The sequence below is a fragment of the Gekko japonicus genome, unplaced genomic scaffold (genome assembly GCF_001447785.1).
Source record: "Gekko japonicus isolate JY-2015 unplaced genomic scaffold, Gekko_japonicus_V1.1 scaffold1500, whole genome shotgun sequence".
Classification (NCBI taxonomy): Eukaryota; Metazoa; Chordata; class Lepidosauria; order Squamata; family Gekkonidae; genus Gekko; species Gekko japonicus.
The window spans coordinates 347,973-375,421 of record NW_015173177.1 but is presented as its reverse complement, the minus strand read 5'-3'; the positions used below and the strand labels follow the sequence as shown (position 1 = coordinate 375,421).

The following is a 27,449-nucleotide window of genomic DNA, read 5'->3' as shown; positions in this document are numbered from 1 at the left end:
GGGGTGGGTTTGAGGCGCCGAGATGCGCATGCGCTTTGTTTTCCTCCGCCTTGCAGGGAGGACGAAGACAGCTCCAGAGGTAAGGGGGGGGGGGGTTTGCCAGCGGCTGAAGGAAGAAGAAGGGTGCGGGAGGACAGTGGGCTGCCTGGGTTTCCTTCCGCCCCCCGTATGTCTAAGGGAGGGGCTGGCTATGGCATCTGCATTCCGTTATCTAGGGGAAAACGCTCTGCATATGCTCAGGAGCACCGCCGCCTTCGTTGTTGTCCGCAGCATTAGTTACAGGATTGCAGTCTAGTGCTTCAGAGGGTGAACACTGGAGAAAAGAAATGTCGATCTTAGCAGATACAGTATTCCTTCTCTCCACGCAACGTGCACCGGACGGTATCCAATACAGTAAAGCAAACCGGGAGGACATTTAGCCGTTGCTCTTTGCACGGACTCAGGAGCATCCCTCCCCGATTCTAGAGCTTGGGAGGGAGTCAGTTGTCTGAACTTCTGATTTCTCAAGGTCGTGGCGGCTCCATTCCCGTTATCGCCGTCAGTGGTGTTTGTTCTCTATTTGATTGCAATCTCTTGTTTGAACTGGTCGGTGGAGATGATCTCTACTCTCTTTACTGATAACGTCAGCCCGTTTGGTAGGCAGCTGTCAGACAAGCGGGGCTGTCAGTCTAATGAATAGCAATATGACTCTCTGCATAATATGCCGTGAGTGGCGTCCAGTGAGACAGACTTGTGCACCCCCGAGGAAATCCAGCATTTGCACATGCTCTGAAGCATGCCTCGGGGTCTGAGGCTTGGGGTGATCAAGGGCCATCAGACCCTTGGGGAGGGGGACACCACATAGACCTCCAGGAACATCTTGGAGAAAGGGAGCCATCGGTAAAGGGATTCCCAAGGCAGACCTGGCAAGGGCCACCCTTGAAAATGAAACTTTGCTTCAGAGGAGCTCTTGCTCAGGTCTCTTTACAGGGAAACATGTTTTCCCACCAGGCACCCTGTCACAATTTGAACTCAGGCTCGCCAATCTTCAACTTTCAAGCGCCTGTTTGAAAGGAAGACCTAGCAAGGTTGAAGGGTGTCTTTGAGCAAAGAAGTTCCCCTGACGCTGAATAACCACCCTTCTCCGAGAAAGAAAGACTCGGGGTCTGGTTCAAGGTATTTCGTGGCCCCAAACCAAGGATACTCGGCCCTTCCTTGGTCCATGCTTTTGCAGGCTGGGTTCAAGCTGAGGAAGGGTGTGCATCTGGCTGGCAGCAGTGCAGGCCGAGGAGGGAATGCTCTCCTTTCCCTTGCAGATGGGAGGGAGCTGGGCCCCCTGAAGAAGCGGTTCCCCCTTTGTTGCTCTTTCCCAAGCAGCCATCTGGGTGACTTGACCAGAGAACCCACCCAGGAGCCGCTCTCTGGGCCAGTGTTGATCTCCCATTCCCAAATCTTCCGAACAAAGTAGGGAAGTTCACACAACCCTTTAGGCAAAACAGTGGAGAGAACTTTATGCATAGTTTCTCTTTTCCTACCCCTCCTTAAGTGAGTCTTATGCATTAAATTCACACTCCATGATGACTATAATTGCTTGTTTCTGCTGGCAGCAGAATCTTTTGCAAACAAAAGAGGGCTTGCTTTGGTCCTTCTTTTTGGGGGGTTTCCCTTTGGCTCTGAAATTGCCGTTCCCGGCTCATCTAATGCAGTAAGTAGTGCCTTTTCCACTGGATCAAGGCACCAGTTGGTCTGGTACTGCTGGAAGCCAGTTGATCTCTGTGTATGGTCTTCCGCCCTCTTTCATGGCCTTTTCGTTTCACATTACCTGAGATGCGATTCAGGGATTGCACCCTTCCGTTTGCATTGCAGAAACAGGAGTCTTCTCTAGATCGAGGCTGAGGTAAAGGAAGGCTTCAGAACAGCTGCCGCTTTCACTCTGTCGATTTCCTTGGGATAGGATTTCCTAGCCTGGCCTCCTGGGCGTTCTGGGTTCTTGCTGGGTGACCAAAATGGACAGTTAATTATTTGATTATACACCCCCCCCCGTCAGATTTGTTTTTGGCAGGCATAAACATAATTTGAATCGTCCATCTGAGGGGGCTTCACCCCATCCTGGCCAAGAGCAGAGATATGGGGGAGAAATGAAAAATATGAGGAAGAAAGTCCTGAAGAGGACTTCTTTTGTTGTTTGATTTTCCTCACTGAAAAACTGGAAATTTCAAGGAGCACTGAAAAAAAACAACCCTATGAAAAATTTTCTCCTTCGGGTTGAGTGTAGGGCTTTCAGGACCAGGTGCTAGTCAAAATGTGTAGTATGAAGATTTTTATATAAGACATTCTTCTCAATATTCAATAATGAGGATTCCTGTGTATACTCCAAAATATGTATTCCTGTGTATTCTCCAAAATATGCTCATTGCTTATATGTGACTAATTTTGTCCCTATTTATTTAGTAAGTTTTTTCCTACTTTTCCTCCAAAGGAACTCAAGGTGGCATACAATATTTCCCCCATCCTTCATTTTATCCTCACAACAACCCTGTGAGGTAAGTTAGGCTGAGAATGTGTGACTATCCCAAGCTCACGCTCAGCCAGCTTCCATGGCAGAGCAGGGATTCGAACCTGGGTCTCCCAGTCCTAGCCCAGCACTCTGACCACCGCACCACACCGGTTCTCACCAGCTACCATGCTATAATGTGTATGGCGAAAGTGCAGTGTTGAATTCAATGTTTATATCCTAATATTATATTATAAAAGTTTATATCCTGATATTTATTGATATTTCTTATAAGATGTGTTATTTATTTATTTTATTTATTAAATTCAATGTTTATACTGCCCATTCCCTGAAACATGCCTCAGGGTGGTGTACGATGACATACTAAAACAACATATCATATCGTTAGAAACGTTTTAAAATGACAATAACATTCTGGTATCAGTTCAAAATTAAACAGATGGTGTTCAGAATCTCCAGTTGTGCTGCTACCGCCTTGCAGGAGGAGGACAGGGTGTGAGTGCTAGCCAGATGGACTCAACCAAAGGCCTGTCCTCAACCAAAGGCCTGTCCTCAACCAAAGGCCTGTCTTCAACCAAAGGCCTGTCCTCAACCAAAGGCCTGGCAGAACATCTCTGCCTTACAGGCCCGGTGGAACTGCATCAGGTTCTGTAGGGCCGAGATGTTACCTGGCAGAGAGTTCTACCGGGTTGGGGCCAGGGTACTAAAAGCCCTGCCCCTGGTCAAGGACAGCCAGATAGCTCCTGGGCTGTGGACCACTAACAAGTTCTTATCAGCTGAACGTAATGCCCTTCAAGCGGTATACCTGGAGAGGCGGTCCCAAAGATATGTGGACCCCACATGTGTGTTAAGTGCTATCAAGTCGCTTCTGACCTATGGTGACCCTATGAATTAACATTCTCCAGATATAATAAATAAACATGAAATATATGTCAAGCCACACCTGGAGTACCGTGTGCAGTTCTGGAGGCCCCACTTCAAAAGGGATGTGGTCAGAATGGAGCAGAAGAGAACAACAAAGATGATCAGGGGCCTGGAGACCAAGGCCTATGAGGAAAGGCTGAGGGACTTGGGAATGTTCAGTCTGGAGAAGAGGAGGGAACATGATTGCTCTTGGCAGCAGAAGATGGGACTCATTTAATGGGTTTAAATTACAGGTGTAAAAGCACCAGCTGGATATTAGGAAAAATCTTTTTGCAGTAAGAGTGGTACAGCAGTGGAATTTGTTGCCTAGGGAGGTGGGGAGCTCCTTGTCATCACTGGCAGCCTTCAAGCAGCGGCTGGACCGACATTTGTCAGGGATGCTCTAAGCCAGGTATGTCCAACAGGTAGATCGCGATCTACCAGTAGATCGCAGAGGGGTCAGAGGTAGATCACCAGCCCCACTTGGTCTCTTGGTTTGCTGGACAGGTGTTTGGGTTTTTTTGATGATTGTTTGGTGGTATTTGATTATTGGTGCCAGTATGATGAATTCTTATTTTTACTTTTAGAACTGCATGTGTGGGGTTTTTTTGGGGTGTGGAACCGAACTTTAGTAGGTTAAAATCTAATTTGAAACTAATTTGAAACTTTATTTTCATGGTGGTAGATCACCGGCACTTTTGGCCGGAAAAAATAGATCACTACCTGTTCAAAGTTGGGCATGCCTGCTCTAAGCTGATCCTGCACTGACCAGGGGGCTGGGCTAAATGGCATCTATGCCCCCTTCCAACTCAGTCATTCTATGGTTGGTTGATTGATTGATGAATCCTATCTTTTCATCCAATGTAGGGGGCAAGCAAGCTTTAGAACACAGATAGCAGGGGACAGAAGAAAGTCCCTGGGATGGGGGTTCCACATTTTTGGGGCCACGGCTGAGAAATATTCAGCTGTATGGGGATGCTTCTGTCTAAATCATTCACTTCTTGTTTGCTATAAAATCTGTGTTTCAGCTTCTGGTTTTTCTTAGATAGCAAAAACTAAAGTATGTATGCTAGGATAGTGTCGAGCAATGTTCCCTCTAAGCTGAGTTAGTGTGAGCTAGCTCGCAGTCTTTTAGCCTCTGGCTCACACATTCTTGTCTCAGCTCAGGAAGGAGGGCTCCAGAGCAAATTAATTTATGCAGCAGCCAAATCGCTCGCTCACAACTTTAATGCCAGTAGCTCACAAAGTAGAATTTTTCCTCACAAGATTCCACAGCTTAGAGGGAGCAGTGGTGTTGAATGTAGTGGTTTGAAGCTGTCTCTTCAGCTACTGGGAATTTTCGCAGTATTGCCTGTCAAGAAATAATAAAGCATTTGTACTTCTAAACCAGGGGTGACCAAACTTGCTTAACGTAAGAGCTACACAGAATAAACGTCAGATGTCCGAGAGCCGCAACTAGACATGAACAAATATTACACACAGGTTTTTATTGAAAAATAGGCAAATTTGCTTTTTACTAGTAACTTTAAACGAGACTGTCAAAAATAAAAAACAAAAGGGGTAACAATAGATATTGATAGTGATAGTTATTTATCCAATGATATTTGTAGGCTGGGGGGTGGGCTTTGAGAATGCATTTAAGTTGCTCCCTTTCTGTGCTCCCCCCCACCTCAAGCCTACCCAGGGAGGGGAACACTGGCTGGGGAAGGGAAAACCGATCGGGGAGGCATGCCTGCCCTTTGCTTCCCCAGCCGCCCTGCTGGGAGCCACACGGTATGTGTGAAAGTGCCACATGTGGCTCCTGAGCTGAGGTTCCATGCCTGTTTTTGTAGCAGGAACTCCTTTGCATATTAGGCCACACCCCCTAATGTAGCCAATCCTCCAAGAGCTTACAGAGCTCTTCTTACAGGAGCTACTGTAAGCTCTTGGAGGATTGGCTACATTAGTGGTGTGTTGCTTAATATGCAAAGGAGTTCCTGCTACAAAAAAGAGCCCTGCGAGGCTGTTCTAAACTTTGGAAATCTGCCAACTCATACCATATTAGATCCTAAGTTATAAATTAGGCATTCTTTGCTCTTAAAGCAGTAAGGTTACGTTTACCTTTAGTAAGAAAGTAAGTATTGCATATATTTTAACTCCCTGTCCCCCAACTGTTTGCTTTTCTACATGTGTGAGGCAAAGCACCCCTGACCCCCCTCAAGGGTTAATGTGAGTAGTAATGGGCTTGTCCCATCCCGCAGGTGTTAGTAATTGGTCTCTCGGCCTACACAGCCCATATCATCTTCAAGGCCGGAGTTGGAAATGTGGTAATTAGCTTCTCATGAGAACCTGCAACCCATAGGATGGAAGGGGAGGGATGAGGGGTGGTGAGGTAATTTTCTAGAGGGTTCCAGCAAGAACTTGTCCTGATTGGGTGTCATCATCACCTGATGCTGCTTAGCGAAAAAAACTATAATTGAGCTAAGAGCCCGGAAAGAGGAGGCTAGCTTGGATTCTGATGGACTGAAGGCCCGGACTATGGTATACTTATAGTGCAATGTAGCAAATGCAGAAACTGTGGCCTTTGACTCATAGACTTAAGCTGCCATTTCACACATGGCTTTCCCCTTATGGTAAAGAGCTGGATCTGAAGCGGTTTGCCATTTCAGACTGCACCACTTTTCCCCGCTGTTTTTTGCCCGCGTGGGCGATCTCCGGCTTTTTAAAAAACGTTCGCTTTAGAGCGCTATAGTGCTATAACACAACACTCCAGGCATTCCAATGGGGTTGTTATGATGCTGTTTCGTTATAGTATTATAACGCTATAATGCTATAAAGCGAATGTTAAAAAAAAGCGGGCAAAAAACGGTGGGAAAAAGTGCATCGGAACCAGGAGAGGAAACTGAAGACTACTTGGAAGCAGTTGAAAGGTAAAACGCTTCAGCCCCGTTTCCTAAACGGGACAGAAGCGTTTGTGTGTGAAATTACAAATATATTCCAGTAGGGAACCGGTTCTAAAATGGTTCTGTCTGAAATGACAGACAAGAAACCATTTGGGAACCGTTCCTCTTCCGGATTATATCGTCTGTCTGAAATTCCTCAAGGTTTGTGCCATCTAATGCAGAACTTGGATGTGTGTTAGATAGTTAAGCTAGTTTTCTTGGGGGGGGGGGTTGCTGTGTGATTTTAGCGTATTGAGTCACCTGTAGTTTATACCTTTTGTTTTGACAGAAATGAAATAAAACTTCATGTAATTTTAAAAATGACAAAGGGTTTGGATTACTTGCGTACAACAGCCTTGGACTCCTTGACAGCATGGCTTCGAAACTTCCAAAAATTTGACAGCGCTACTTAATGTTAAATGTGTGTTACAACCAAAAGTAGTGTTTTGCCAGATTGTGACATGGTTGAGAAAGCGGTTGAAAATCTCGTGTTAATGGGAACCCACTAAAAAAATAAGTTTTTTAACTTCACTCTAGATCCTGTGTCCCTAGCCGGTTGAAATTTGCAGTGGTCCTACCATGGGGAACACCACCAGTGAGCGGATGTCTGGGGAGCGCCACGGTTCGAAGTCTCACCGCTCCGATGGCGCCAGCAGTGCCCACCACACCAAGGACCACTCGCACAAGATCATGGTGGGCAGCACTGATGATCCGAACGTCTTCAGTACCCACGACTCCAAGGTACAGGTTGGACTTAAGCCTGATCCTTCTGCTGCGGTCACATTGTGCTGCTTGGCTATCTGCCTTCCTAAGCACTTAGTTAGGGCACGGTGCTGATATGTGTTAGTTTTGCTGTGAATTCATGGACTTCGGCTTTGTATGTAGCTGAGCCTCACACTGAGTACTGCGTCTTACTCATTCACATTGTGTACTGAAGCTTGATTCTCCAGACGGTGGCTTTCTACTTAAGTGAACCCATATAATGTAGAGGGGAGGGGAAGGGACGTGGTGTAACACAGGGATCTCCCATGTGGTGCCCAGGGGTGTCATGCAATATTCCCTCTAATCCCCCCCCACACTGAGCGGAGCAGTTCACATACTGAGCAGAAGGTAACTGCTGTAATCTGAAAATGTAAACAAACGAAGCGCAGACTGATAGAACAAAGCGCTTGAGCGTTATCAAAGTATATTATAACATAGGTAAAGGTTCCCTTGCTCGAAAACCAGTCGAATCCGACTCTAGGGTTGCGGTGCTCATCTCTGTTTCAAAGCCGAAGAGCCAGCGCTGCCCGAAGACGTTTCCGTGGTCATGTGGCCGGCATGACTAAACACCAAGGCGCATGGAATGCTGTTACCTTCCCACTACTTGCAATTTCTTGCTTTCGAACTGCTAGGTTGGCAGGAGCTGGAACTAGAGACGGGAGCTCACCCCGTCATGCGGCACTCGGGTCTTGAACTGCTGAACTACCGACCTTCCACAGCCTGCAGTTCAGCATCTTACCCACTTGAGTCACCACAGCTCCTATATTATAACAAACAACAATATTAAAGCAGATAGTAAAGGTAAAGGTTTCCCTTGCTTGAAAGCCAGTCGAATCCGACTCTAGGGTTGCTGCGCTCATCTCCGTTTCCAAGCCGAAGAGCCAGCGCTGTAAGAATGGTAAGTTTCAGGTGAAGGTGAACTTCTATCAAAATGCAAGTGAATCCGACAAAAATCTCCAGAGAGACTCTTCATTTCGTCTCTTCATCAGAAAAATTCCTATGCTTGTCTAGTTTCATTCATACCACAGTTTGACATATCATATACAAATCTTCTCCTGGTTTTTCTACCATAAATACATTCTTAAAACAAACGTTTCACCGGGCGTGACTTAGTTCATGATGCAAAGTGCCTCAGGAGAAGATTTGTATATGATATGTCAAACTGTGGTATGAATGAAACTAAGCTAAGCAGGATCATTACTTGGATGGGAGGCTGCCAAAGAATACTCTGCAGAGGAAAGCTACGGCCAACCACCTCTGCTTCTCGCTTGCCTTGAAAGCCCCTTACTGGGGTCGCCACATAAGTCAGTTACAACTTGACGGTACTTACGTATGTATATTGTAGATCCCTAGAGTGTATTGTGCCTTTTCTAAGAGAGCAGGCCTGCACAGAAAATAATCACATGGGTAATTTTTATTTATGATCGCCTTTGCCCTTAACTCTGTGAGCCTCCAGAAATAGCTTGGGTGAGAGGAGAAGGCAAAGTTTCCCTCATGGCTGTGGAGCCCAAAGAGGGATTAGCTGTTCCTTGTGGAACTAGAAAGGAGTCTGCTGCCTCCTTGAGCAAGGCTTAAGAAAGTATCAAGTGTCTGATCACGGGTGCACCTGATATTCTGATGCCAGTATCAAGGAAGTATTTCTCTGCCCCCTCCCCCCCTCTTGTGTGGAGGGCTGGAGCCAGTATGGTTTAGTGGCTAAGAGCCGCGAACTCTAATCTGGAGAACCGGGTTTGATTCTCCACCCCTCCTCTACATGGAGCCAGCTGGGTGACCATGGGCCAGTCACAGCTCTTTCAGAACTCTCTTAGCCCTTAGCTGAAGGAGGTGTAGTTCTGAATAATCCATATTACCAAAATCTCTTTTATTTCTAACGAATTAAAGACCCAGTTTTTATTGTAATTACTAAAATACTTTTTTAGCACTTTGTAATACGTAAGATCAGTAATGCTCTGACACACTCGAGTGATACTGATTGTAACCGTAGCTATATTATCTTTGTTACTGAAAAGTTATAACTGAATAACATTTAAATGGGGGGGAAAGAACACTCTCAGCCCCACCTACTTCATAAGGTGCCTGTTGTGAGGAGAGGAAGGGAAGGAAATTATAAGCCGCTCTGAGTCGGGTTGCCATTGGATTGGGGGCGGGGTTTTTCCTCCTTTCGGGTCCTCCAGTCTGCTGTGAACCAACTGGCGGGTGGGGGGAGCCCCGTTCCCAAGAGCCCCATTGCGCCCAAAGTGCCCACAGCAATGTGAGAAAGAATTTCCTCATGAGAAAGAATTTGAGTCCTGGCAGACTGATTTGGATGACTCCGGGTGACGTCATCACACCGGGCATGTTGTGTGGGGGACACTCTAGTATTTGGGTAAAAACTCTGTGGTGACCATAGAGTTTGTTTACTCAAATGCTAGAGCGCCCCCGAACGATATGCCTGGCATAATAAGGTCACTTCCGGATGATACCACTGTGGCACGTGTGCAAAGCGCGCACAGCAGAAGACCCCAGGAGCCAGGCTGGATCCCTCCGCCGTGACTCAGGTAAGACCTGGCAACCAGTGTTCCCTCTAAGCTGAGTTAGTGTGAGCTAGCTCACAGTTTTTTAGCCTCCAGCTCACACATTTTTGTCTCGGCTCAGGAAGGAGGACTCCAGAGCAAACTGATTTATGCAGTAGCCAAATCGCTTGCTCACAACTTTAATGCCAGTAGCTCACAAAGGAGAATTTTTGCTCACAAGACTGCGCAGCTTAGAGGGAACATTGCTGGCAACCCTAGCTCTGAGACTCCTTAAGGTAGAGAAGGCAGAGTCTAAAAGCCAACTCTTCTTCTTCTTCTTCCTGTTGCAGCTTCCTTGTGAGAAAGAATTCGTGTCCTGGCAGCCTGATTTCGATGACCCCACCAAGCCATCCCAGCAAGCTCGGCCTACCGTCATCCGCTGGACTGAAGGAGGCAAGGAAGTCTTCATCTCGGGATCCTTCAACAATTGGAACACTAAGATTCCTCTCATTAAAAGGTGAGGAAGGGTGACGTGCAATGCTCCCTCTAAGCTCTGGAGCTGTAGCTATGGACGAGTGAATGCAAGTGCTGGAAAGGCACAGAACACAGCATTGACAGCAAATTTCAATTTCCTGAGGATCTCAGATGTCATTTTCAACAGCAACAACAACAAAAGCAAACTGTTTTCTAAACTTCAGGGCCACAGGGCAAGTACTGTAGGTTTGCTGCTTGATTACTGTGCACAGTTCAGTCAGTTTGACTGTGCCAGCATTCAGTGTACCGGCTGGATAGAGTGATCCATCAGTAGAAAATGCTGACAGTCATGGATCTTCTCGCGCATTCCCCTCCACCCAGCAGTCTTTTTGGATCCAGGAAAAGTTAATTTCTGTCATTGCAAGGGCCCATGTGGGGTAATTGCCACACCGGTCAGGATGTTGCAGTTGGGGGCAATGTTCCTTCTAAGCTGCGGAGTCTTGTGAGCAAAAATTCTACTTTGTGAGCTACTGACATAAAAGTTGTGAGCAAGTAATTTGGCTACTACATAAATTAGTTTGCTCTGGAGCCGTCCTTCCTGAGCTAAGACAAAAATGTGTGAGCCGGAGGCTAAAAACATGTGAGCTAGCTCACACTAACTCAGCTTATTTATTTATTTATGTTTATTTATTTATTTATATTTGAATTTATATCCCGCCCTACCCCGAAGGCTCAGGGCGGCTAACAAGAGCACCATGCGCTGAGGTTAAAACAGTAAACACATAGTTTAAAAACAATAACTTACAATAAAATACAATAACAAATTTACAAACAGATTTAGACAAGATGGGTAGATCTTAACTTCCAAACTACTTCCTAAGGTCTTATCATCTAAGCCATGCCCAGGCGCCTCGCTCCCCCCTTGGGGGGCCAGGCAATCATGATGTTAATACGCCAGAGCATAGGGGGCAAAGGTGGAATAGTGGTGGCGGCGGCTCCTACTCAAAGGCCTGGCGGAAGAGCTCCGTCTTGCAGGCCCTGTGGAACTGAGAGAGGCCCCGCAGGGCCCGGATCTCTTCCGGGAGCTTAGAGGGAGCACTGGCTGATGTGATGTGTGCCTTTTGTGCAAACTATGTGGGTACCTGTCAGGGAGGAGGAATCACTCCTTTCTTTCCTAGATAAACCAAGCACTGTCTAGAACAGGGGTCTCCAACGTGGTGCCTGTGGGCGTCATGGTGCTCGCTGACACTTTTCCTGGCTCCTGCCAAGTGTTTGTAGAAAGTGGGTGGGGGTCGGTGGGGCTTTGGCCCAGCAAGGCTTCTGGGTGGCCACTGGCGATCTGATTGGTTGTGCAGATTTTTAAAATGTTGCTTTGGCGGCAGCTGCCTCCACAGCACAAGGATCTTCACCGTGTGACTGAAAGGAAGCTGTGGCGGCCATTTTGTAACTGGCTCCGCCTCCCACAGCAGCCTGATCTTGTCAGATCTCAGAAGCTAAGCCGGGTCAGCCCTGGTTAGTACTTGGATGGAAAACAATTACGGAAGACCACGGTTTCAGCAGAGAGGCAGGGAATGGCACACCCCCTCTGAACATCTCTTGCCTTGAAAAGTTGATGGGGTCGCCATAAGTTGGCAGTAGCCCCGACCTGGGTAGCCCAGGTTAGCCTGATCTTGTCAGACCTCAGAAGCTAAGCAGGGTGAGCCCTGGTTAGTACTTGGATGGGAGACTATCATGGAAGTCCAGGGTTTCTGCACAGAGGCAGGGAATGGCCCACCGCCTCTATGTGTCTCATAAGAACATAAGAGAAGCCAATGTTGGATCAGGCCAAAGGCCCATCCAGCCCAACACTCTGTATCCCACAGTGTCCAGAAATACCAGGTGCCATCAGGAGGTCCACCAGTGGGGCCAGGACATTAGAAGACCTCCCACTGTTGACCCCCCCCCCCAAGCACCAAGAAGACAGAGCATCACTTGCCCCAGAGCCCCTATCTATACCTTGTGGCTAATAGCCACTGATGGACCTCTGCTCCATATGCTTATCTAATTCCCCTTTGAAGCCGTCCATGCTGGTAGCCACCGCCACTTCCTGTGTCTCTTTCCTTGGAGACGCCACGGAGCCGATGGCCCTTCCCATCCTCACATGCCCGGGAACCATGTTTCCTCCTGGGTCCCATCTGGAACTCCTGGACCACATCTGTGTACCGTACCAAGGGGAGTACCAGGGGAAAGCGCACAGTATACTTAGGACACCCAGGGGATGCTGTTTGGGTTGCTGCTTAAAGCAACTGGGCCATCCCCGCTTGTTTTCCAGACTGCCAGGCCGGTAGCTCCTGTTTGGCTGCCCAGGCAGAGCACCTCTTTCATTCTCCTCTAGGCCACCCCTGCCCCTGGCATTTGCAAACATCACAATACAGAGAGAATTATCACCCTGCACACCCACCTGTGCTCACTGTTCCTTCCCCTTTCCCACCTTCTCGTCGCCTCCAGCTAGAGTGGGGCAGGTATCGCCATACAAGGTGTAGCCGTTCAAGAAGACGAAGAGGCCGGTGCAGCTGAATTGCAGCACTTGGAATCCGAAGCTGTCGCCGATCACTCCAAGCGCATGCTGCTTTGCGCAGCTTTGCTTCCTTTCTGAGGATCTTTCTGAGAACATTTGCACTGTGCGGCTTGCGTATTTTCCAAGAAGGATAGCAGGATGCTTTCTCTGAGGCAATTCTTGGTATCAGCCAGCATGGCATAGTGATGTCATCAGAGGTTGATTCGGGGGGGATCGCGGGGGATCGCAGTTCCCCCGGGTGAGGTGTGGGGGGCGGGGCACATGACGAAGCCCCGCCCCGCTTCCAGCCCTCGTTCAGCCAGGAGGAGGGGGGAGAAGGGGGGGGGTAAGTTGCTCCCCCCCCGCCTCTCCCCACCCCTGCCTGCCTGGGGCCAGGGAGGGCCTTGGCGGGGCTTCCTCGCAATCCCGCCGACCTTGCAGGTCCACCGCCGGGCCCCTGATGTCAGGGGGTGTGACATATGCTAATGAGTTATGCTAATGAGTTCCCCTAGCTCTTTTTCTACGAAACTACCCCTGGATGTCATACTAGCATCTGAGAGAGCTGGATTCAAATGCTCCGCAGAAGCTTGCTTGATGACCTCAGGCCAGTCACTCTCTTTCAGCCTATCCTACCTCACATGTGTCTGCTGTGCTGCCATTGTATGTGGAGGGGGAAGGGAATCTGTGGAGTGAGCATCTTATTGTTCTGGATTGTTAGCTTTCACTTTTCACACTAGGCCTTCTCTTTTTGCCTGACCTTGATGCTTTGCACTCTCGCCTTCCTGGGAACCTGTAGTTGTTACTTTCCACACGCAAGGCTTGCACCTCTGATTGGCTTGACCCCATCAGAGGGCCTCCACTTCAAACGCAGTATATCTTCCCCTCTCCCGCCTGTTGGGTTAGCCTTTACACAGAATGTATGCACAGATGACGACCTGCTTCTACTGAACTCAATAAACTTGATCCTTTGGAAGGAACGTTGTTGAGCCTGATTTTGTGGGACTCTGACGACAGGCAATGCTCCCTCTAACTGTGGAGTCTTTTTTTTTTTTTTTTAACAGTTTTATTTAAGTTTTTCCATAGATATACAATCATTACATTTATATTGTCAACATATCTATTGTCTGAGTCTATTACAAATTGTTATTTTCTATCCATTTGTAAAATTCTGCCCATCTTTCTTTAAACACCTTATCGTCCTTCCCTTGCAAAATAAGTGTTAATCTATCCATTTCTGCGACCTCCATTACTTTCTCTACTATTTCATTTCTCTTTGGTATCTTTTCTTGCTTCCAGTATTTAGCAATTAAGATTCTAGCTGCTGTGAGCATATATGTTATTACATAGTAGTTTTTTCCTTTATGTTCATTTGGAATAATATTTAAGAGGTAAGTCTCCGGGTATAGTTTTAGAGTTATATGCAGCACTTCTGATATCAAATCCTTTACATTTTCCCAAAACTTATACATTTTTTCACAGTTCCACCACATATGGAGAAACGTCCCTACATTGGATTTGCATCTCCAACAATTCTTATTTGCATTTTTATATGCTTTGGATAACTTTTCTGGGGTCCAGTACCATCTATGGAATATCTTGAATATGTTTTCCTTAAATGTTACTGCCCTCATTAATTTCATTGATTTCCAAGATTTCACCCACTCCTCGTTTTGGATAGTTTTACCCAAATCCTTCATCCAAAGAATCATAACATTTTTTATGTTTTCTTCAAAAAGATAATCGTCAAGGAGAAAGGAGTATGTTTTTTGAATGAGTTTATCATTTGTGGATAACCATATTTTATCCAATTCAGTTTGGGTGTTTACAAATTCCCCGTTTTTATCTTTGTTATATCTATCTTGAACTTGCATTTTCTCCCACCAAGTTAAGTAAATATTTTTGTCTATTAATCTTTCCAGAGGTCTTAGTTTATTTTCTTCATCTAATAATACATCGTACGATATAGCTTTTTCTTTTGTCATTAATTTTGTGTTGATGAATGCCTCAAGGGGGGACACCCATCTTGGAATTTTCTTATAAAATCTATATTTCATTTCTTTCCACACCTTTATTAATGCCGCTCTAATGATGTGATTGTGGAAGTTGGAGTGTATTTTATCTTTTTCGTACCATAGGTACGCATGCCACCCCATGTAAAGATCGTGGCCTTCCAAGTATAATGTTCTCCAATTTTTTAACTGAATCCAATCTTTGATCCACACCATTGCCGCAGCTTGGAAATATAGTTGCCAATTCGGTAGTCCCAGTCCACCTCTCTCTTTTTTATCTTGTAATATCTTTAACTTGATTCGAGCTCTTTTTGGATGCCAGATAAAAGGTCTTATTAATTTATCCAAGTCCAAAAAATATTGATTTTTTTTCAATATTGGGAGATTTTGTGCTAAAAATAAAAAACGGGGAAGAATATTCATCTTGATCGTTGCGATCCTTCCCATTAATGATAGCTGGAGGTCTTTCCATTTTAGTAGATCTTTCTTTATTTCTTCTCTCAATTTATTGTAGTTATTTTCTATTAGCATACTGTTCCTGTTTGTTAGCGTTACTCCTAAATATTTCACTTTGTTTACTATAAGCAGATTCGTCAAGGTTTGTAATTCGTTTTCTATTTTTTGCGGACAGTTTTTGGTTAAAATCTTTGTCTTTTTGTAATTTATTTTAAGACCAGCTACGCCTCCGTACTCCTCAATTTCTTTTAATAGGCTTATAACAGTTGTTGTCGGGTATTCTATGATGAAGACTAAGTCGTCGGCAAACGCTTGTAGTTTATATTCTTCATCTTTGATTTTCAGTCCTTTTATTAGTGGATTTTTCCTTATATTATCGTTTAACGATTCTAATATAAAGATGAATAGTAACGGTGATAGCGGGCAACCTTGTCTGGTACCTTTCTGAATTTCAATTTTTTTGTTATCTCACCGTTTACAACAATGCTTGCTTGCTGTTTTGTATAGATTGTTGATATCATATTCATGAAGTCGTTTCCGCACTCCCATGTCTTCAATTTTAATTTTAGAAAGTCCCATGATACATTATCAAATGCTTTTTCAGCATCTAAAAAAATTAGCGCCATTTGTTTCTCAGGATGTTCTTCATAATATTCAAGTATATTTATAACTGTTCTTATGTTATTTTTCATCTGCCTTTTTGGTAGGAAGCCCGCTTGGTCTTGATGTATCTCTTGTTGTAGCACTTTTTTGAATCTCGCTGCAACAATACTTGCAAAAATTTTATAATCTGCGTTAAGTAGAGAAATCGGTCTATAATTTTGTATCTCTTTTTCGTTTGTGTCCGGCTTGTGGATCAATGATATGATGGCATCTTCCCATGATTCTGGCATAATTGCATCTTTTGGTATCTTTTGGAGTACTTCTTTGAAAGGTATTAGGAGTTGGTCTTCGAACTTTTTGTATACTTCAACAGGAATTCCGTCTGGGCCAGCTGCTTTGTTTATTGTTTATTTTTTAACTGTGGAGTCTTGTGAGCAAAAATCCTACTTCGTGAGCTGCTGGCATTAAAGTTGTGAGCGAGCGATTTGGCTACTGCATAAATTAGTTTGCTCTGGAGCCGTCCTTCCTGAGCGAAGACAAAAGTCTGTGAACTGGAGGCTAAAATACTGTGAGCTAGCTCACACTAACTCAGCTTAGAGGGAACGCTGCTCACAGGGCTGTTGCTGCGAGGATAAAATGGAAAGGTATGATGTTGTAAGCTGTTTTGGATCCCCATAGGGAAGAAAAGCAAGGCAGAACAAATTAAAAAAATAAAATAACAAACCTTCCATGCAACGTTCCCTCTAAGCTGTGGAGTCTTGTGAGCAAAAATTCTACTTTGTGAGCTACTGGCATTAAAGTTGTGAACGAGCCATTTGGCTGCTGCATTAATCAGTTTGCTTTGCAGCCATCCTTCCTGTGCTAAGACAAAAATGTGTGAGCCAGCGGCTAAAGAACTGTGAGCTAGCTCACACTAACTCAGCTTAGAGGGAACACTGCTTCCATGTACATTTTGATGACCCACCCAACTCTTTCCGCTTCTACATGAGAACAGCCTTGTGGATTCCTTTTCTCACCCCCCCCCAGCTGTTTAAGTTGGTTTTCATGCAACGTTTCCTTCTTCCCGCTTTAGGGTTGCCAGGTCTGAACGACATTGTTGGTGGGGGGCTTACTAGGACACTCTAGGAGAAGGGAGGGAAGAAGCACGCCATGCCTGCGTCATCTCTGGGTAACATAGGCACGTTGAGTTAGTGACGTAGGCATGTTGGGGATGTCAGGGGTGACACTCTGGTTTTTGGGCAAAACTCTATGGTTTGAAGCTAATTCTACCACAGAGTTTTGCCCAAAACGCAGAGTGTCCCCCACCCCACCCCGACATCACTGATGTGCCTGTGTCACTTCTGGGTGATGTAGGCACATCGCGTTTGGGGCGGTAACTCTCTCCCACCGGCCAGCTAGCCAGTGCTGGGGTAGGGAGTGCCAGAAACCCACGCGCACCAAGGGGACCTGGCAACCTTGTCCTCCTTTGCAGTTTATGTCCTGCTTAGGCTATGAAGATACCCCCTTCGCTTGCTTAGAATTATTTGCTACGTGGCTCCTTTGGTTGCTCGCGCCCGTGTGGCTGGTCTTGAGCACTGGACACTGTCACCCTAGCCTTCGTGTGTTGCAATTAACGTTTTCCTCTCCTTTTAGCCACAATGACTTTGTTGCCATTCTGGACCTGCCGGAAGGAGAACACCAGTACAAGTTCTTTGTGGATGGTCAGTGGGTTCACGACCCCACCGAGGTAATGCCTTTTTATCCGTGCATGTGTGTGTTTGTTTCACATTACTGAGAGACCTTTCTGCCCTTCACTATATTTTCAGCCAGTGGTTGGGATAGGACCAGGGGAGGTTTGGTTGTCCTAATGTTGGCTGCACTTGCTTGGAACACTCCATGTACACCTCCAAAGTTATGGAGATAATGCCAGACAGAAGCCATTTTGGCTTGGGGAGAAGGCATGAGGTGAAGGCAGGAGCCCTCTCCTGCCCCTGCACAGCTGTCTTGAGCTAAATTGGCTTCAAGAGTGATGTTTGCCACTGCTGTTACATGACTGAGGTAAAAGCGAGCTTGCCCAGACGCAGCATGCCTGAGGTAAAAGCGAGCTTGCCCAGACTCAACTCATTAAAAAACATATTGTGTTGTTTGGCCTTTAGTAGGGCCTCTTAGTACAGCTGTGAACAGTAGGACGTTTGGAGGACATTAATTCATAGGGTCTCTGTATGTCGGAAGCGTCTGACAACACAACACACACACACTCTTCACACATTATGGATTATGCTGGTTGGGTCTGGGGTCTCCACCACTGTCAGTCATAAACACAATCACATGGGGGTTGTGGGTTCCCCTCAGTTCTCATTTCTGAGCACTTACCCAGTTCAGTGGGGATTCTTTGTCATGGATGTGGTGGAGCATCCGTGTAAGTGCCCCCCCCCCTGTTGCCGCTACAGGGAAGGGAGGTGGGCTACACTCTGGGTGCGTTCAGACGGGGCATTTACAACGGTATAGGTGCCGGTTGGAATTGGTGTACTTACCGGCGTTCACACGGCGAACATCTGCCTTCTGTCCCTAACCATTGCAAAGAGCTTTAAACCGTTGTATTCTGCCACTAGGTCCCCAAGTGGTGGTATCCTGAGTGCAACGGTTGTAATTGCTTTACCCCCCGTCTGATCGCTCTCCACCGTTGTAGAGCCACTTTCGTTCGGAAGCCCGAGGCTTCCGATTTTCGCCCGCCATTTTTTTTTTTAGGTTGGCAATATGTGCTTGGGCGAAGCTTCGCCCCGGCGTTTTTTTAAAAAAAAAAAAAAAAGGTCCTTAGTTTAACGTTTTAGAGGAGTTCGGGACCTCAGGGAGGCCAGTTTGCTCTTTAAACTTTAAAGGTAAGTCCTCTCTTCAGGGCATGCTTTTCTGGACGGGGTGTTTTGCGCATGCGTGAAAATCGCCATTCTGTGGATGGCTGCCTATGCGCATGCACAAACTGAGTTAAAACAACAACAACAAACTGCCGACGCCCGCTGTGTGTGAATGGGCATACAGCAATGGGCTCCGCAGACAGGAGGTAAGTGTGATCGCGTTTCAGCCAGCATAAACTGCAACGGTTCCAACCAGTACAGTTTATGCCGGCTGAAATGCCCCATCTGAACGCACCCTCTGTTTTGAAAATGGCCTTCTGCCACACACCTTTATAGGCCTTTCCATAAAACAGCTTGGCTGGGGAAGGGAAAGAGAGGGGAGAAAGGGCTGTGGGGGCATTTCGGTGCCTGTGCTTTTGCGCCATCATACTATTCCTGCCTCTCCCACTCTGCTCATTGCCACCAGGGCTGGGGGCGGGGGGAGGAAGCTTGTTTCCGTGCCCCATTGTACACACAGCCCAAGTGGAGGTCACTGCCAAAAGAACCTGCCACTAAGATGTCCGTTGACACACAGGCTCATATGTGCAGAGGGAGAAGAACCAGCATCTTGATTCAAGTTTGTAACCAAACAAAGACCTGGTGCCCTATTCTGAAACTGGCTCAGTGTGTCCGTGACACCAGGCCCAAACAAAGAGATGGGTAGCCACTGTTTGGTGCCAGCTGTGACTTCTGCAATGTCTTCAAGATAATCACCAACAGAACATGTGGCAATGAGCAGTCTTGGAAATTACAAAAGCTCAGATTTTTGGGGATAGGTCAGCTGAGAGTAGAAGAAGAGTTGGTTTTTATACCCTGCTTTTCACTATCCGAAGGAGTCTCAGAGCGGCTTACAATCGCCTTCCCTTCCTCTCCCCACAACAGACACCCTGTGAGGTAGGTGGGGTTGAGAAAGCTCCAAGAACTGTTCTTGAGAGAACAGCTCTCAGAGAACTTTGACTGACCTAAGGTCACCCAGCTGGCTGCATGTGGAGGAATGGGGAATCAAACCCAGTTCTCCAGATTAGAGTCCTGCCACTCCTATCCACCACCCCAAACTGGCTCTTGGTGAGGCTAGTTTTGAAGGAGATGTAACTGAAGGATGCCATTCCTAGAAGCACTGATCTGCTTTTCCAAAAAGCAAGGATGGTCCGGAAGGATTCCATGCACTTTACTTAATGAGCCGAGGATAAATGCGTTGCATCCAGACTGTCAAATCAGCTGTACTCACCAGCATCACCTCTCTCTCTATATATTTTTTTAAATTAGGTGGAGTGCAAAACTACACAAGAATAAATATGGTGGTGGTGCAAAGTGCCATCGAGTTCCAGCCAAATTATGGTGACCCTGCATGGTTTCCAAGGCAAGAGATGTTCAGAGGTGGTTTGCCATTGCCTGCCTCTGTCTAACGACCCTGGACTTCCTTGGTGGTCTCTCATCCAAGTACTGACCAGGGCCAGCCCTGCTTAGCTTCCGAGTTCTGATGAGATTGGGCTAGCCTGGGCCATCTAGGTCAGGGCAATAATAAATATAAGGTAAAGGTTTCCCTTGCTCGAAAGCCAGTCGAATCTGACTCTAGGGATGCGATGCTCATCTCCGTTTCCAAGCCGAAGAGCCAGCACTGTCCGTAGACGTTTCCATGGTCATGTGGCCGGCATGACTAAATGCCGAGGCGCACGAAACGCTGTTACCTTCCCACCAAAGCAGTACCTGTATATCTACTTGCAATTTCTTGCTTTCGAACTGCTAGGTTGGCAGGAGCTGGGGCCAGAGACGGGAGCTCACTCCGACATGCGGCACACTCGGGTCTCGAACTGCTGAGCTACCGACCTTCCAGTCTGCAGCTCAGCGTCTTAACCACTTGAGCCACCGCAGCCCCTAATAAATATACACTACCCCAAATTTAACGTATCCTTTCTTAACCATATTGCATCGGGGAAACACTTGTCCCAGTATTTAAAAGACGGGATTCCGTCATTCTGCAAAAAGATGGCATATTTCACGCAACCTAGAGCATCAGTCTAGGATCTGGTACATCCAGGTTCAAATCTGCACTCTGCCATGGAAGCTCACTGGGTGACCTTGGGCCAGTCACACATTGTCTCAAACTGCTGAGCTACCGACCTTCCAGTCTACAGCTCAGCGTCTTAACCACTTGAGCCACCGCAGCCCCTAATAAATATACACTACCCCAAATTTAACATATCTTTTCTTAACCATATTGCATCGGGGAAACACTTGTCCCAGTATTTAAAAGACGGGATTCCGTCATTCTGCAAAAAGATGGTATATTTCACACAACCTAGAGCGTCCGTCTAGGATCTGGTAGATCCAGGTTCAGATCTGCACTCTGCCATGGAAGCTCACTGGGTGACCTTGGGCCAGTCACACATTGTCAGCCTAAACCGCCTTGTAGGGGAGTTGTTGTGAAGATAACATTGAAGGTGAGGGGAACAATTTTGTCAGCCCTTTTGGGCTCCCCTTGGGGGAAAAAAGGGAGGTATAAATATCTAAATAAATAAATAGACTTAAGTGATGGTTTCATTCAGCGGCCTGGCAAATGTTGATGAGCATGGGACAGAAAAGAACTTTGGGGAACCCCATAATCGAGGTCTCGGAGAGGTGATTCCATTTCTGTAACGGATGGGTTTTGTTAAGCCCAAACACTAGAGAATGATTTCTGAAGACCTCTCCCTCTTCTTCAGCAGATTTAAGAGATGGTTATGGTCCACTGTGTCAAAGCCTGCTGATAAATCAAGCAGGATCAAAATAATGGATCCCCCCCCCTCATGCTGTCCTCCTTGCAAAACCAGGCCTAGAGTCAGATTGAAAAGGGAGATTCCCCCCCCCCTTTAGTCAGCAAGTCGCAGTTGATTTATGGCAACCCTGTAGGGTTTTTATGGTAAGAGACATTCAGAGGTGGTTTGCCCTTGCCTGGCTTTCTCTGGTATTCACCCATGCAAATACTGACCAGGCCCAACCCTACTTAGCTTCCAAGATCTAGGATATCCAGGTTAGGGTAAAGATTTGATATAGGTCTTTAATTAGCCAACTCCCCCTTTGCTGCAGAAGGCTTTTTAAACAGATGTCACCGTTGCCTTCTTTAAACCTCTGGGAAATTTCCACTAGAGGGTTTCGTCATCCTGGCTGAAAGTTACAAAAAACATTAGATTTAAATCAGGCCAGAGTGAGCAAGGATCTCTTGGCCTTCACCACTCCCAAGTATTCTGTCCAGTCAGTCAGAGAGAGCCATCCAGAGCTCTCCGTTACAGTTTTGACACATGGAGCTTCAGATACCTCTCACCAAAGATCAGCTTTCGCTTTGGCATCCAAGTGGGGACCGGATGAGAGAAATGTCATCATCAAAGAATCTAGCAAAAGACTAGGAATCTTCGTAATCTGGGGTGGGGTGGGGGTCACGAGCTAGGTGTTAGAAATACTTCATGCCCTGTTGAAGAAGAAGAGATTGGATTTATACCTCGCCCTTCACTACCCAAAGGTGTCTCAGAGGGGCTTACAAACCCCTTTCCCTTCCCCTCCCCACAACAGACACCCTGTGAGGTGGGTGGGGCTGAGAGAACTCTGACACAAACTGCCCTTTTTCAAGGACAGCTGTGCCAGAGCTTGTGACTGACCCAAGGTCACATCAGCAGGTACAAGTGGAGGAGTGGGGAATCAAACCCGGTTCTCCCAGATTAGAGTCCGCACACTTAACCACTACACCAAACTGGCTTTGTGGGGAATGTCTCCACGTCTGCAGTGTTGTTGGAGGAGAAGGACTGTTTTCATGTACCACTGCATACTCATTCAATCATTGGGTTCTGGTCTGATGAAGAAGAAGGGAGAAGAAGAGATTGGATTTATACCCCACCCTTCACTCGGAGTCTCAGAGCAGTTTACAATCTTCTTCCCTTTCCTTCCCCACAACAGACACCCTGTGAGGTAGGTGGGGCTGAGAGAGCTCTTTCGAGGACTGCTCTTGAGAGAAAAGCTCTGAGAGAACTTGTAACTGACCCAAGGTCATACCAGCAGTTGCATGTGGAGGAGTGGGGAATCAAACTCGGTTCTCCCAGATTAGAGTCCACGTGCCTAACCACTACACCAAACTGGCTCTCCCTGTAGAAGGCTTTGACCTGGATAGCCCAGGCTACCCTGATCTTGGAAGCTAAGCAGAGTCGACCCTGGTTAGTATTTGGGTGGGAGACCTCCAGGGAATACCAGGGTTGTGACATGGAGGCAGAGCAATGGCAAATCACCTCTGAATGTCTCTTGACTTGAAAACCCTGCAGGGTCACCAGAAGTCAGCTGCAACTTGATGACGAAAAGAAAAGAAAAAAGGGCTACAATTTTTCCCGACCTGGATAGCCCAGGCTAGCCCAGTCTCATCAGATCTTGGAAGCTAAGCAAGGTTGACCCTGGCTAGTATTTGGTCGGGAGATCTCCAAGGAATACCAGGGTCATAATGCAGAGGCAGGCAATGGCAAACCACCTCTGAATGTTTCTTCCCTTGAAAACCCTATGGGGTCGCCATAAAAGTCAGGTGCGACTTGATGGCACTTTCCACCATCATGACCAGAAGGCCTTAGAGAGACATGGCTATTTTTGCACTGTCCTCTGTGTGTCCGAAAAAAGGAATGCTGCCAGGAACACGTCTGGACCTTACAGCCGACCAAACTCCGTCGACTACGAAATGTGTGCGATTTAATGATATATGTTGTCCTCACCCCCAGCATTGTTAGTCCCATGTGAAATTCAGGAGTAACTGTAAATTGCTCAGAGCCGGCAGCTCTACATGGATTGAGCAATCAATAAATGGAAAGATTATTATTATTATTATTATTATGTGTGTGGGGGGGTGCATTCGGGGGGGGTTGATCTTGTAGATGAGGCAGGTAGCCTTCCATCTGTCTTCTCTTTCAGCCAGTGGTCACCAGTCAGATGGGGACTATCAACAATTTGATTCACGTCAAGAAGTCGGACTTTGAGGTGTTTGATGCTCTGAAAGTGGACTCTCAGGAAAGTTCAGAGTCTTCCTGTCGAGGTGATTCCTTTGTGCTCCTTGGTCCGAACATCCCAAAGGCTGGTCCTTTTGTTCTGATTTCTTTCTCATGCCCTCTTCTTGAATTTTCTTTTAAAATAGATCTCTCTGGTTCCCCTCCTGGGATTTATAGTCAAGAAATGTACGTCTATCGGCCTGAAGAGCGTTTCAAATCCCCACCCATTCTCCCTCCCCACCTCCTCCAAGTCATCCTCAACAAGGATACTAATATTTCGGTGAGTCCCGTTCCCACCCCCCCACACACACCCAATGAGGACAGCTTACGATAAGTGGGAGAGTGAGCCCCGGAAATTTCCATCACGAGAGACGCCTGTTCTCTGCAAAACACATGGTTCCTCTAAAGCAGTGGTTCCTAACCTTTTTAGCATGGTTACCCTCAAGTCCGTATTTATTTTGTATGGCGAACTATCCAGAGCTGGCCCGGGGTTTTTTGGTGCCACAGGCAAACTATGAACCTGGCACCGATCTGTGCCAGTGTCTCATTTTCTATAGTGCCCAATCAGGTGTTTTTTGAGAAACCAACAAACATCACACAAAGGGTGCAGCTGCCCCCACTAGGAACCCCAAGGCAGTGAAAGTTCTCCTCTGTCTCCTCCTCCTCTGTCACCTGGGGCCAGGGCTGGAGTTTCATCAGGTACACTTGGGGGGGGGCACTGGGCTGAGGAGATACACAAAGATGGCGGTGAACAGGTTGGCGGGAAGGGGCTCCGTGCAGTACCTCTCCCACAGCAGGCAGAGGGCAATGAGGCACTGCAGGGGCCTGGGCAAGAGACCACAGAGAGTGGAGGATGAGAATTTGAGAAGTTGGCAAGGAGGAAAGAAGTGATGCAAAGTTTGGGGCCAGTTTGGTATAGTGGTTAAGTGGGCGGACTCTAATCTGGGAGAACCGGGTTTGATTCCCCACTCCTCCACTTGCACCTGGCTGGATGACCTTGGGCAAGCCGTAGTTCTGATAAGAGCTGTCCTTGAAAAAGAGCAGTTTCTGTCAGAGCTCTCTCAGCCCCAGGACCTACCTCACAGGGTGTCTGTTGTGGGGAGGGGAAGAGAAAGGAGTTTGTAAGCCACTCTGAGACTCTGAGTGAAGGGCGGGGTATAAATCCAATATCTTCTTCTCTTCTTCTTTTACCTCACAGGGTGTCTGTTGTGGGGAGGGGAAGGGAAAGGAGTTTGTAAGCCGCTCTGAGACTCCTTCGGGTAGTGAAGGGCGGGGTATAAATCCAATCTCCTCCTCCTCTTCTTCAAAGGGCAGGAGCAGCCATCAGGGAAGGCTGGCCTGCGACCCACTTCCAGAGGCTTTGCAACACGCCTTTGAGGTCCCAACCCACAAGTTGGGGAACACAGCGTCCTAGAGCTCACGACTCCTGCACAGTTAGGATGATAACTATAAGGCAGCCAGGGTTTCCTCACACACCCTATGAGGCATATCAGAGATGATTATCAACGTGTGACTCAAAATCAAGGTATAGGGGAGAGCCCGAACAGGCTGCATTAGTATTTCCATGACTCTGTCTCTTTGGACCAACCTTTCTTTATTTTTCAGTGTGATCCAGCCCTTTTGCCTGAGCCAAATCATGTCATGTTGAACCATCTCTATGCGCTCTCCATTAAGGTAAGGTTAGTTTCGTGTAGTGGTTAGGAGTTCAGACGCTAATCTGGGAGAACCGGGTTTGATTCCCCTACTCCTCCACATGCAGCTGCTGGTGTGACCTTGGATTTTTAGAAATTATTTATTTATCCTTGGATTTATATCCCGCCCCGAAGGCTCAGGGTGGCTGACAAGGGCACAATGTGCCAAGATGATAACAATAAAAACGCAAGTATAAAACAGTAAAATACCGTAAAATACAATAACAAATCAGTCACAAGTTCTGTCAGAGCTGTTCTCTCAAGAGCAGTTTCTGTCAGAGCTCTCTCAGCCCCACCTACCTCACAGGGTGTCTGTTGTGGGGAGGGGAAAGGAGATTGTAAGCCGCTCTGAGACACCTTCGGGTACTGAAGGGTGGGATATAAATCCAACCTCCTCCTCCTCCTCCTCCTCCTCCTCCTCTTCTTCTTCATCATCATCATCATCATCATCATCATCATCAAGAGGTAACCTAATTCACTAGACATTGCCCTGTCTTTTAACCCATCCAACGGGTCTCTCTGCCCCATTTTGCTAATTCTGCTTTGCATTGTCTGCAAAGAGTGAAATGGATCGTCTGAAACCGGACTGGGTGGGGGTGGCATTTCAGGACCCCAGGCAGGAGAGCAAGGAGAAGTTGAAAAGGGGAGGCATTCCGAATGGACTCTGGAGGATCAGGATCATTTCACAGACCCGATCCCTTGAAATCTGACAAAGGGAGCTCTGACTCTCAAAAGTTAAAACCCTGAAAATCTTGTTGGTCCCTAAGGTGCCGTTGGACTCGAATCCAGCTCTTCTACCGCAGACCAACATGGCCGCCCTCCTGGAAATGTCCCCTGTTGTGAACACGCTGACACTTCTCTGTCTCCTTCCTATAGGATGGTGTGATGGTGCTCAGTGCCACCCACCGCTACAAGAAGAAATACGTTACCACCCTCCTCTACAAGCCCATTTAAATTGCTGCCGGTCCCCGTTATCTGTTGGACAGAGGAGGGGGAGCTGTTCAGAGACTGCTGTTTGGTGTGCCCGCACTGGAATACACGGCAAGCGTTAAGAGTGGCCGTCAGATTCCCGGTAGAGCTGAAAGCTCTGTAAGATGCCAACCGTGTCTTGTTCACGTGTGATTTTCGTTCCCCTGGTGACTCGTTCTACCCTATAACTTGTGCTTCTTAATTGCACATCGTTGGTACCGTCAAGGTGTTGGGCACGTTATCCGATGGACCCTGAAGGGACCTGGCTTCCTTGTGAGGAACACAAAGGCAAAGCAAAAGATCTCTCTTCCTCCGTGGCCTGTGCCGGATGGCCTCTTGCAGTTCTCCCGCCCTGGAGATCTTTATGGGAACAGCAGGGTTCAAGGCAGAGAAGGGAAATGTCTTTTCACCTGATGTTCGGTCGACACCTGCTTCCTGTTCCTCACCATCATGTGATTGTTAATTGTTATTGATTTTAAAAGTGCCGTTTTACAGATAATGATACCTCTCCCCTCAAGGACCCTACCTGGAAGTGTAGGGGTATTTTAGTAAAAAAAAAACACACACTAACATACGAAGGACTGAAGCACGATGCAGTTGACTATCGAAACATATATATGTTGTATAGAATCCATACACTGTAAGCAAATGGATGCAAAACACAAGTGTTTAAAGTTCAGTACACAGTGTGTTCAGTGGATTTCCAGTAAAGTCTGATCCCTTTTAGCACAAATATTCAAGACCACTATCTGTTGCCTGTACATTATATAACAAACTACGTGTTTGCCTAGGAAGATGGACTCACTCCTGCAAACTCAGCTCTCCTCGGTTGGCAATAAGGGCCTGTATCAGTACCCCTCGTGCTGAATCACAAATCTCCTTTAAAACCTCCATTTATTTAGCATAGTTAAAGGGGACAGGAGAAAAAAAACCTTTTATAATTCTTGCATCTAAATGTTCTTATCAGTATGTTAAAGATATATGGGCATAACAAAAGTAAAGACCATATGGAAAGAAACAGAATTCTTAGGGTTCAGTAAAATAACTGATTTGAATGTTTTTAAAAAGTCCCATACTAATGAGGAGGCCCCAGTGAGGCTTCAGGAACTCATTTCCTAGCTCCCATTTATCCTGATCCCAAATTCCAAACGAAACAGGGGGCGAGTCCTCCTTATAAAGAAAAAAGCCACTCATATATCATTTAAAGATGGTACTCGGAGGGATACAGATCAGTTAACCAGAGGTCATTTCGGGGGGGATCGCAGTGAGGTTCGGGGG

The 27,449-nt window shown here is 46.8% G+C and overlaps 1 protein-coding gene across 1 annotated transcript; it reads left to right on the top strand.

Annotated features, from left to right (window-relative positions):
- Window positions 1-27,403, top strand: PRKAB2 (protein kinase, AMP-activated, beta 2 non-catalytic subunit). Its single transcript, XM_015422574.1, has 8 exons — window positions 1-79; window positions 6,856-7,059; window positions 9,923-10,089; window positions 17,283-17,376; window positions 23,438-23,558; window positions 23,658-23,791; window positions 25,117-25,185; window positions 26,079-27,403. The coding sequence occupies exons 2-8, from the start codon at window positions 6,898-6,900 to the stop codon at window positions 26,154-26,156; spliced, it is 825 nt and encodes a 274-aa protein (XP_015278060.1). The 5' UTR covers window positions 1-79; window positions 6,856-6,897; the 3' UTR covers window positions 26,157-27,403.
- The last annotated feature ends 46 nt before the right edge of the window (window positions 27,404-27,449 follow it).